A 12,797-nucleotide genomic window follows, 5' to 3' on the forward strand; every position below is an offset into this window, starting at 1 on the left:
TTTATTCCCTGGAGCGTAGAAGATTGAGGGGAGATTTGATAGAGGTGTATAGGATTTGGTTGGGTATAGATAGAGTGAATGCAAGCAGGCTTTTTCCGCTGAGGCTAGGGGAGAAAAAAACCGGAGGGCATGGGTTAAGGGTGAAAGGAGAAAAGTTTAAAGGGAATATTAGGGGGAGCTTCTTCACGCAGAGCGTGGTGGGAGTGTGGAATGAGCTGCCGGATAAAGTGGTAAATGCGGGGTCACTTTTAACATTTAAGAAAAACTTGGACGGGTTCATGGATGAGAGGGGTGTGGAGGGATATGGTCCAAGTGCAGGTCAGTGGGACTAGGCAAAAAATGGTTCGGCACAGACAAGAAGGGCCAAAAGGCCTGATTCTGAGCTGTAATTTTCTATGGTTCTATGCAAACTCCATAAAAACAGTCACCCGAGCCTGGAATTGAATACGGGCCCCAAACTCTGTATTTCCTTATAACCAGGTGAATCTCTAATCTCCATTTCCGGTGATGGGCTTTTGACCTGAAATGTTCACTATGTTTCGCTCTCCACAAATACTGCCTGATGTGTTGAGTATTTCCACTATTTTTTGTTTTTAATTCCTATTTCTGGCATCCACAGTATTTTGGTTTCTCATGTAAAGAGTTAGTCATCTTGCTGCTTTTTACTCTTTTCGATCTTGATAGTGTCCTGCATTGTGAACTTTGGCCCTTCAATGGTTGCTTAATTTTAAAAAGAGACAAAATTAATGGCATGCCTCATCGGAATGTAAAAGGCTAAGTGTCTAGTGTATAATATTAGGAATAATTGTATAGTGTGTGATTGAGATCTTGCATTATATAGTCAATAATTTGAAATGAATGAACAGTTAAATTTGGTGCTTTCAAGCAAATGTTAGTTCAAATATGAATCTTAATTAAACCTTTTTCTTTGGTATTAGACTGAGTGCACCTAATATGGCCTCCATTAGTAGTCAGCTTGAAGAGTTTTATATGACAAACAGCCGTAAAGACATGAATGATACCCTAACAGATGTCCTACTGGCGGCCTGTGTCACTCCAGCCTTGATGCCCGACAGATTGATGATGGAGCACGTTCTGTTAATCAGCATTCTTCATCACAATGTTGGAATTGAGGTAACATCATTAATTAAGTTGGTTGTCAGAATTGTCATATAAACTAGCTGTTTTTGAATTGTGATATTTATGTCGCTGACATTTTCAATACTTGTGTTGGCAGAAGGACTGCCCACTGCAAACCTGTATGCTTGAAGCCAAATTATCAGTACTTCTATCATAATTGGTAAACAGATTTCACAAACAAAGCATCACAATGCTAGAAATCTGAAATAAGAACAGGAAATTCTGGAATTAGTCTGCTGGTCTGCCAGACTTGCCAAGTAATTCCAGTATTTCCTGCATGAAGCTCATTCTGGCTGTAAACTAAGAGATGCCAACTGTAACTCATTTTCTCCCTCTTTTAAAAAGTTTAAGAACAAAAACAATGAAAAATTGATGTTATATTGATCATCCAGTGAAATTGGTTTGTCATGTTCCAGTATTACTGATGAAATCTAAGTAAAGACAAACCGGATGTGTGTTTATATAAACACAGACATACAAATTAAGATATCTCCTCATTTTGTATCCTGACGCCTTGAGCACACTAATATTGAAGTCAGTTCAGGCCTACCACAGAATTTTGGACTATAAATTTGTCAAAACATTGCTGTTAGTATTCTTGTCACCAAGCATTATTGATGGAATTTCCCATTTAAACGATGAGTACTCAAATGGAGTATGCGAGTGATAATTCTGCAAAATTGGTAAGATTGATTGAGTCAACTGAATACACAACCCTGTTGGGGTTAAACTAGGATTGGTTTAACAATTCTTGCAGATGATTCTCTTGATAGCTGAGAAACTTCAACCAGTGAGTTCCAAGTTCAATCCCTGATCTATGTTGAGTTTGGTGATCCTTGTTGTGGTTGCCATAGGGTTGATATAGTTAGCCTGTTCTGAATTACGAAAGGGAAAAGCAGAAATGGTCCTTGCTTCTCCTGACTAAGGAATTGTCTCTGCCAGGTGTGTATGCTGAGTGAAGGCAGAGTTGGCAGCACTCTTGGTCAAAGCTCACAAATACAAACCACTTGTGGATAACGAGCCTCTGGGGAATTTTAGCCTGGTAAGGAATCAGCACCTTCAACAGATGAGTGGAGAAAATTAGCAACTGTTACGTTCTTGTGGATATAATATGTGCGGTGTCATGAAAACATCAACAAAGATTAGTTGAGTTGTGCTGTACTTTCTATTTAATTCCTGAGAAATAACTAAGGTACAAATTTGTGTTGTAGTTAATCCATTTGTCAATTCTATGATTGTCAGAAACTAAAGCTGCAGCTTGTTGAAAATTTTCCCGGTCTACTGCAGATATGATGTATTTTATACTGTTAAAGGAATGTGGATAATTTTGGGGGTCAGAAGGTTATGAATTAAGTCCAATTACAGAGTTTTGGAGCCTATAATGTCAGCTCCCTTGTTGTCCTGGGGAGTGTTGCACTGTTATAGTGTCGACTTTTAAATCAGGTGTTATATCAAGACTCTGTCTGCCAAGTGAAGTAAATATGAGGGATCTCACAGAACACTAGAAGAAGATCAGAAGCATTGTTTTGGTGTCCTGGCCAATGTTTATGCCTCCAACCACTTCTAAAACCAAAAATTGATTTAATTGCTGTTTGCGGGGAGCTCACTGTGAAAATTAGCTGCCGGGTTTGTACATCAGGATAGTAACTGTGCAAAAGTAATTAATTGTAAACTGTTTTGGAAGATGCTACGTAACTTCAAGTTTTGTTTATTGATGAATTTTAAGAGTTTGCAACTACTATATTTTTTATTTATTCATTTACGGGATGTGGACTTTGCTGGCAAGACCAGCATTTATTGTCCATCCTTAGTTACTCTTGAGAAGGTGGTGATGACCCATATATATTATGATTACTGATTAACGCCTTTTATTTTGCAGGTTGGAGGCCATGTTTTGGAAGCAATAGTGAAGCAATTTGATGAACACTCTAGAAGTATCAGCGAGACAAAAGAATGTGACAATTTAATCAACTTGATTGCACATTTCTACAACTTCCATGTGGTACACTGTGTGTTGGTGTTTGATATTCTTAAGAAACTCACAAGCAACTTCAAGGAGAAGGACATTGCGCTAATCCTCCTCTTACTGAAACAAGTGGGATTTACCCTTCGGAAGGATGATGCTGCTGCATTGAGGGATTTGATCATGGAGGCCCAAAACAAAGCTAACAGTGTTGGCAAACAATTTCAGGACCAAACAAGGGTAAGACAGATTTCAGTTAGGGGTTTAAATTTTATGTTGGTGCTACAGTGACCCAACATTTACAGTGCAATGGAGCTGTGAAGCATTGGCTTACCTCTGCAGTTCTCTGCATGAACTCATAATTCAGCGAGACAATTAAAGAAGCATCCATCAGATTTGGGGCAAATGGTGATTCAGAATTAATGGAGGAGAGGTTGTTTTCCTGGGATTAAGTTGAAGAACTTTATTGAGTACAGCGGTGGAGCTTTTTTTAGTATTTGGCTACAGTGTATCTGACCTGAGTTTACCTGAGAAATATCCTGCAAGCTGTCTTTAAGAATTCACAACTTTTGAAAAATGCATTCTCAAATATGTGTGTCTCTAGAAAGGCAAGCATTTGCCCACCCCAAGTTGCTCATGAAGGTGGCAGTAAGCTTTCTTCTTGAACTGTTAGTGTTCTTACTGTAGCAATACTGCTGGTGTTAGTTTGGGAATTCAGGGATTTCTGACCCTTCACGTTCTAAAACTTTTATAATAACAATTGACTCAAAACACTGTTGACTAATCATTATTTTATTCTCGGCAACTTATACTTGAAACTACAGAGAGGAACAATCCCCTTTTTTTGCTTATCACACTCCTCACAGAATAACAGAAATTGTAGAAAGCAGTCCATTTGCTTTCCAGTGGATCCCCACATCCCCATTGCATAGAGTAATAACTCCAGGCACTTTCCACAGGCTTACCACTCTCTGGGTGAAGAAATTTCTCCTCATCTCAGTCCTAAAATGTTTACCGCCTATCCTTAGACTATAACCCCAGCATCCTTCCTGCATCCACCCTGTCTAGTCCTGTTCGAATTTTCTAGGTTTCTTTGAGATCCCTCGTCATTCTTCTGAACTCCAGCGAATGTATAATCCTAACCAACTCATTCTCTCCTCATACGTCAATCCTGCTATCCCAAGAATCAGTCTGTAAACCTTTGCTGCACACTCTTTATAGCAAGAACATCCATCCTCTGATAAGGAGATCAAAACTGCACACACTATTTCAGGTGTGGCCTCACCAAGACCCTGTATAATTGGAGCAAAGCATCCCTGCTCCTGTACTCGAATCCTCTCAGCATACCATTTGCCTTCTTCACTGCCTGCTGCACCTGCATACTTACCTTCAGCAGCTGGCGTACAAGGACACCCATGCAGATTGGAGGGTGGCAAATGTAACACGCATTAAAAAATGAAGGGGGGATAAAATAGGGATTTAATTACAGGTCAGCTAGCCTAACATAAATAGTAGGGAAAATGCTAGCTTCTATTATATAGGATGTGATAATAGGACACTTGGGAAGTATCAATGAGGTTAGGCAAAATGAACATAGATTTACAAAGGGAAAATCATGTTTGACAAACCTTGCAGAGTCATTTGAAGACATAACTAGTAGAATAGATAAGGGTGAACCAGTGGATGTGGTGTATTTGTATTTTCAGAAAGCTTTTATGAAGTCCCACATGGGATTGGGGGTAACATATTGGCTTGGATTGAAAATTGGTTAGTGGACATGAAACAGAAAGTAGGAGTAAATCAATCTTTTTCAAAGTAGCAGATGATAACTAATGAGGTTCTACAGAGATTAGTGCTTGAGACCCAGCTATTCACAAGATACATCGATGATTTGAATGAGGGAACCAAATGTAATATTTTCAGGTTTGCTAATGACATGAAACTTGGGAATGTGAATGGTGAGAGGATGTTAGGAGGCTTCAAGGTGATTTAGACAAGTTGAGTGAGTAGGCAAATACATGGCAGATGCAGTATAACACAGAAACTAGAAGCAGGAGTAAGCCATTCGGCTCTTCAAGCCTGCCCAGCCATTCATTTTGATCATAGCTGGTCATCAAATTCAATATCCTGCTCCCCCTTCCCCCCATATCCTTTGATCCCTTTAGCCTTTAACATGGATAAGTGTGAAGTTATCCATTTTGGATGGAGAAACAGAATGGTAGAGTGTTATTTAAATGGTGATAGATTGGGAAATGTTGACGTACAAATGGACCTGGGGGTCCTAGTGCACCCGTCACTGAAAGCAAGCATACAGGTGGGGCAAGCAGTCGGGAAGACAATTTATACATTGGCCTTCAGTGCAAGAGGACTTGAGTACAGGAGCAAGTATGTTTTACTGCAGCTTTGTAGGACCTTGGTGAGACCACACCTGAAGCATTGTGAGAAGCTTTGGTGGTCTTACCTAAGAAAGGATATACTTTCCATTGAGAGTGTGCAGCAAAGGTGCACCTGACTGATTCCTGGGATGGCAAGATGGTCGTATGAGGAGAGAATAGGTCGACTGGGCCCATATTCACTGGATTGTAGAAGAATGGGAGGGGATCTCATTGAAATGTGTAAAATTGTGACAGGCCTGGACAGACTGGGTGCAGGGAAGTTGTATCCTCTGGCTGGGGATTCTAGAACAAGGTGTCGCAGTCTCAGGATATTTGCTGGGTCATTTGGGACTGAGATAAGGAGGGTGTTGAACCTTTGGAATTCTCTTCAAGAGAAGGCTGTAGAGGTTAAGTCACTGAATATATTTAAGAAGGAAATCGATAGATTTCTAGACTTGAGAATGGGAGTGTGGTGTTGAGATGGAGCATCAGCCATGGTCATATTGAATGGTGGAGCAGGGTCCAAGGGCCAAATGACCTACTCCTGTTTTCTATGTTTCTATCACTTTTCTGATGTTTGAGCTAGGCAGTAACTGAGCAGGTTGGATTTGACCCCCTTTCGCACAATTTTCAGCATTGCCGGTATTGTAGCTATACTGGGTAGGTTTGGGAAGGATGCTTCCCCTCAGGAGAACCTAGAATTGGGGATCACTGCTTTAAAATAAGGGATGTCCATTTCAGACAGCCATGAAGAAATTTTTTTTTCCTCTGAGCGTGGTGAGTCTTTGGAACACTCTTCCTCAAAAGGCGGTGGACGCGGCATGTTGGAACATTTTTAAAGCAGAGCTTGATACACAAGGGGATGAAAGGTTATTGGGATGTGGAGTTGAGGTTGCATGTCAGATCAGTCGTGGTTTTATTGAATGGCGGAGCTGGTCAAGAGGCCAAGTGGCCTTCTCCTAATTCATATATTCGTACTGAAACAGAGGGCTTCAGCTCTACAGTTAAAATGTTTTCCAAGGCCTTTGCTGTGTGCAGTGTACCCTCCCAGTTCTGGATGCCATGCGATGAATCAAGTTGACTGATGCCTGGCATATGTGATGGAGACTGAGAAGAATCATCATTTGGTCCCCTGTTTGCAGATGGTTGCAAAATTAGGACAGTCTTGTGGGTGGACATTTCTGGAATTGAATGACTGGCATATGAGTTTCAAAAGTCTTCAGAGAATTAAATACATGAATACCTCATATCATGTTTGTTTGATTTCATTTTTATTTGCTGCAGCAATTAACATATGTGGCTGTAAGCACTGCCTGTGGCATAGTCATACCAAGTAGAAAGATCTCAGATTTGATCCCTGATCTTTACTTATTTGATCAATCTCAATCAGGCAACAGGGTCCCAGTGGGAAGGGAATAAAAATTTGTCAGTATTACTTCTGATCATTTTGCAGTAGCACTTGCAGCTTAGAGGTATTTCTCCAAGAACTGGAGTAGGTTTGACTGTTGTGACCCCATAGTTGAATAGTTTATTGAAATTGTTATGCTTATATCAGAACAAATTTAGTATGATGCAAAATTGTGTGGAAAGAGACGAGAAGCGTGCATCCAGTTAAATGACAAACCCACAGCATTCTACAGCTACCCGACATGATTCAGAAATGAAACTGATTTCAGTGCCTTAGAACCTCGTAAATCTTGATCTGGCTGTCCTTGTGAAATGATGCATCTGAAAAATTATATGGGATGTCTGATTTCAAAGCTTGTGAAGTAAATCAAGGTGTGAATGTTTGTACATTCTTTAAAAAGTCAGCCGTCAAAACTATGTTGCCCATTCCTCTGAGAAGAAAGGAATTGTTATAGTGACTAAGTGTTTGGGCAGTAAATCTGCACATGGCATTGAATCATAGAATTCCTACAGTGCAGAAGGAGGCCATTTGGTCCATCAAGCCTGCACCAACAGGCTATCCTTATCCCTGTAACCCCAGGTATTTATCCTGCTAACCCTCCTGAGACTATGAGGCAATTTAGCATGGCCAATCAACCTTAGCTGCACATCTTTGGACTGTGGGAGGAAACTGGAGCACCCGGAGGGAACCCACGCAGACACGGGGAGAGCGTGCAAACTCCGCACGAACAGTCACCCAAGGCCGGAATTGAGCCTGGGTCCCTGGTGCTGTGAGGTAGCAGTGCTAACCACTGTGCCATCGTGCCGCCCATTGGAAAATTATTCAACATTTTTATGCATATACAAATAGTGCTTTCAAGACAAAAGCATTTCTGAATAAGCATAACTTTGAAGTGTTACAATTCAATACTTTTATCAGAGAACTTGGGGAAAATACTATGTTCAAGATCTCTCAGAATATTGGCAAGTTAAATCCTAAGAACCACTTAATAAAAATATTTCACAGAATAATGTTATGATCATTTGGAATGCGCTTTTTATTTATTTCATTCGTGGGATATGGGTGTTGCTGGCTGGCCAGCATTTATTGCCTATCCCAAGTTGCCCTAGGGCAGTTGAGAGTCACCCATATTGCTGTGGCTCTGGAGTCATATGTCGGTCAGACCCGGTAAGGACGGCAGATTTCCTTCCCTAAAGGACATCAGTGAACCAGATGGCTTTTTCCGACAATCGACAATGGTTTCACGGTCATCAGTAGATCCTTAATTCCAGATTTTTTTTATTGAATTCAAATCTGGCGTGGTGGGATTCATACCCGGGTCCCTAAAACATTAGCTGAGTTTCTGGATTAATAGTCAAGCAATAATACCATTCGGCCACCGGCTGCTAACTCCAGTAATCTTAAGAGCAAGTTTGACAAACATTGATGAGAAAATCAGTTGTGAGATTTAAGGAATGAACTGTATATTCTGTTTGTTGAACACTTGGTTCACCAGGTAAACCTAAACAGCCCAGTGGATTGCTATGTACATACTGACTTGGGTCCGACTCTTCATCTTCCTGTTACAGGTCCGTTTTATGTTGGAAACCATGTTGGCATTAAAGAATAATGATATGCGGAAAATTCCAGGTTATGATCCTGAACCTGTGGAAAAACTTCGAAAACTTCAGAGAAGTCTGGTAATATAGCAATATTCTTAAATATCCATCTGTACAAATGCAGAATAACAAATTCACGATTTGTGCTCAATGAGTCGATGTGTGCTGCAAATCTTTCCAAACTCAAACATGCTTTATAAAGGCACAGTGAATCATACTCAAAATTGCTTATTAAGGCACAGTGAATCATGATATTTACATATGACATGATCACGACTTGAGTGTCAGCAAGTGAATTGAATTCTACTCAGTGACATCATTCATAGATGTGATATCAGGTTCAACACGTAACAAAAAAAAACTCATCTGATTCCTCCACTGACTTTTTTTTATAAGGTTGGCTTCTCCGCCGTTCACAGTCCTGATTGTCCAAAGCCAATGCCTTAAGCCCCTGTCATAAACAGTGTTCCCTGCTATCAATTTTATTGCTATTTGTGGTCACTGGCTCAGGCTGAACTTGACTCAGCATCTGATTGAACTGCAAGCTAAGCTTTCAGCTTAATATCCATTCCATCACATAGACCAATTACTTTCACCCCGTACAAGTATCTACCACTGAAAGCCTCAGCTATGCTTCTGTCACTTCCAGGCTCAATTAACTCATTGGTTTCCTGGTCAGCATCCCATTTTCCACCTTACATAAACTTAAGGTCATTCAAACCCCTGCGACTGATATTCTATCTCTCACCTGTCACCCTTGTGCTAATTGATCCAAATTGGCTCGAGTCTTCCGTTTTAAAATTCTTATTCTCTGTGTTCAAATTCCCCCTTGCCCACACCCGCTCCCTTTCTCTCTAACTTTCCCCAGCACTACTATTGACAGGGAACTTTGTGTTCCTCCTACTCTGACCACTTATTTCGGAAAGCTAGTAGGTGAAAGATACTATTAGAGCCAGTCTTTACTTTTATTTATTGTTAACCATTACAAGCATACACATGCAAACTTAACCACCCCACAGTTTCAAAAAATGTCTCTTTATATTCTTTTGAGTCAGACAAATTAACAATTAAAGGGGACAAATTAACATACTAAAGAAAGATCAGATCACCAAATTAAATGGGTAGCCCCTGAAAGAGGAGCTGCAACAAAAACCAGAATCAGAAAGGAAACTTATAAACATCAAATCAAGATGTGCTCATGGGGGGGTCAGTGAAGCACCCAGCCCCTGTGGTGGCTGACAGACACGGAAGGCCTCAATGGTGCCAGCTGACACCGCATGCTCCCTCTCTAAGGACACCTTGTCATGAACATAGCCGTGGAAGAGGGGCAGACAGTCAGGCCAGACTATTCCCATGATCACCTGCTGCCTAGACCTGTTAATGGCCAAATTGACTAGGACTAGCACCAAATTGTTGAGGAGGTACCTCATCCTCCCTCCTGCCCACCCACCCACCCTTTTGCTGTCTTGGCCTTAAACTCTCGAATTCCCTCCATAAACAATTCCAACTCTTTGACATCATTTTGTTAAGCATATCTTCATACCCACATACTTTTTTTACCCTTTGGGGAATGGTGGTGAAGTGGTAGAAGGATCCCTGAGCTGATTATCAACAAGTTGAACCGTGTTATAAACTCTCCTGTGACCAGGTCGTGGTGTTAGACACGAACCCAGAGCGCCTCGTCCAATGGTAGGGGCACTACCACTGTGCCACGAGGTCTCATATTGATTTTAGGATCTTCCTTTAATGGCTACCTCTTTGAACAAGTTTTTAATTGTCCATCTTAATATTTCCTCCTTTGCTTTGTGAATTTTTGTCTGTTAGTTTCCTACATTAAAAGTGCCATATGGAGTAAAGTGCTCATCTAAAATCTAAATATGAATGTAAATTGTTGTTGAATTAGCCACCCTGTTTATCTTGAGTATTTCAGAGTATTGATACGTAAATCAGCCAATTAAATCAAATTAAAGTTTATTTATTAGTGTCACAAGTAGGTTTGCGTTAACACTGCAAAGAAGTTATTGTGAAAATCCCCTATTCGCCATATTCCAGTGCCTGTTCTGGTACACTGAGGGAGAATTTAGCATGGCCAATGCACCTAATCGGCACATCTTTGGGACTGTAGGAGGAAACTGGAGCACCCAGAAGAAACCCATGGAGACACGAGGAGAACATGCAGACTCTGCACAGTGACCCAAGCTGGGAATCGAACCCGGGTCCCTGGCGCTGTGAGGCAGCAGTGCTAACCGCTGTGCCACCCCAAATTAATTTGTATGAAATGGATGAAGCAGGAAGTTGTAAAGCTTGAGAGTCAAATGGGCATATTCCACAACATTTGGAGAGAGAAGGTTTTCCAGAGCAGCTGTTTGAGAGGATTGTCACCACACAGAGTCCTAACTTTAGAGAAGATTTGATTCCTGTCAGCAGTAAGCTTAGGTTGCCGTGGAGCTGATTTATTCAGTGGGTATATCTGTTTAGCTACCTATGATGTAAACAAGATGATTGACAGAGTAGGCTGGGGTGTGACTTTCTCAGAATGTCCTGCTTGTCTTTCTGATTTTGCAGATTCCGCCAGTTTACAGAAGCTTCTGCAGCTTCTAGACTGCTGCAATGCCACTAGATGGCGATATGTGATGGTCAGGACAATTTGTAAAAACTGGTTTGCAACATCAACTGGTGCTTTTCTACCAAATGTTACTGTGACGCATTTAAAATGGAAATCCATCATTTTCGCGCTGACCTAACAACATACCGACAATGAAAATAAATGGCGCCAGATTTGCAATATTATTTCCCATATGCCCTGCCATTGGGATTTTCAGTCAGTTTTGAAATAAAAGCGTGTGACCCACTCAAATATTAATTTGGAGCCTTGCATATGCATGGTCTTCCCTTGTCTCACTTGCTCTAACACATTCACGACTATCAGTTAGGACAGGAGGTCACTGCAATTTAAAGAAAGGTGATTTTTTTTTAAGTTAAAGGCAAGCTGCAGAGGGATTCCCTCATTTGTTTTCATTCAGAGGTTGGACTAAAATGAAATTGGGCACAGGATACATTTGTAGCATATCCATTCAACATATTAAAAGTTTCCAAATTTTATTCATGGGCAGCTCTTCTATTTTCCCATCCCTATTGTGTTTTATAGGTAGTTCATACTGTTGAATGAGCACTGTTTGGAGGAGTCCTTCAAATTTCAGTTCTATGGACATATGAGGAACTGCACATGAAAACATATTAGTCTAATGATTTTTAGTGTAAACAGTAGAGTGAGTAGCAGAGAAGTCATAAGAAGATTTATCTAACTCTTCCTTCATAAACTCTAACTGATTCAAAACTCATCTGCATGCCCTGCTTGTTCATTGTCTATGTTGTCATTGATTGATACCAGCTCCTTCTTTCTCAATGAGTGGAATTTAACATCTTTGTTGCTTTCAATAACTTCTTCCGGTTGTTACTCATACTTTTCCGAAGGTCTCTGGTCTTATGCATCGCCCTGTACAAATTTGGCTCCACAATTCTACTCTCTTGAACACTGAGAAAATGTCTGACTTTTCCTTTGCAGTGTATCTCTTGCCACTTGCCATAGAGTATAAGAGCAAGGAGGTAATGTTGGAGTTGTACAGAGAGTTAGTTAGACCACAGCTGGAATACTATGTGCAGTTCTGGTCACCTCATTATTGGAAGGATGTGATAGCCCTTGAGGGGTCACAGCGGAGGTTCACCAGGATTTTTGGGAGGGAGCATTTGAGCTATAAGGAGGGACCAGATAGGCTTGGATTGTTTTCTTTACAGCAGAGAAGGCTGAAGGGGGGGACATGATTGAGATGTATAAGATTATGAGGGATATGGGCAGGGAGAGTAGGGAGCAGCTGTTCTGCTTGGCTGAGGGTCAATCACAAGGGGGCATAATTTTAGGGTAAGAGGCAGGAGATTCAGAGGGGATTTGAGAGAAAAAAATACACACACAGTGGTGGGAATCTGGAATGCGCTGCCTGGAAAGGCCGGAAACCTAACAACCTTTAAAAAGTATTTGGATGCGCACTTGAAATATAACATTGAAGTGCAGGAAAATGGGATAAACACGCCTTTAGTGGTAGTTATTGTTGGTGCAGACTCGATGGGTCAAAGGGCATTTTCTGCGCCGTATGACTATGACTAACCAGAAAGGCATTAGAAATAGTTGCGCGTGCACAGTAGACTCGCACTGCAGCCTCCAGCGCATGTGCTGATTCTCCCACTGCAATGGTGGCTGTGTGCTATGTTGCTCTCAGGCCAGCTTAACGCTGCAAAAAGGCCACATTGGCACTGCC

The 12,797-nt window shown here is 41.1% G+C and overlaps 1 protein-coding gene across 1 annotated transcript in view; it reads left to right on the forward strand.

Annotated features, from left to right (window-relative positions):
• Nucleotides 1-12,797, forward strand: part of nom1 (nucleolar protein with MIF4G domain 1) — a 60,676-nt gene that overhangs the window by 12,826 nt on the left and 35,053 nt on the right. Inside the window, exons 3-5 of the mRNA XM_078232371.1 lie at nt 939-1,134; nt 3,020-3,343; nt 8,455-8,565. Coding sequence (XP_078088497.1) covers nt 939-1,134; nt 3,020-3,343; nt 8,455-8,565 — 631 coding nt within the window. The remainder of the gene's footprint in view (nt 1-938; nt 1,135-3,019; nt 3,344-8,454; nt 8,566-12,797) is intronic.

Source organism: Mustelus asterias, chromosome 2 (assembly GCF_964213995.1).
Source record: "Mustelus asterias chromosome 2, sMusAst1.hap1.1, whole genome shotgun sequence".
In the NCBI taxonomy this organism is placed as follows: domain Eukaryota; kingdom Metazoa; phylum Chordata; class Chondrichthyes; order Carcharhiniformes; family Triakidae; genus Mustelus; species Mustelus asterias.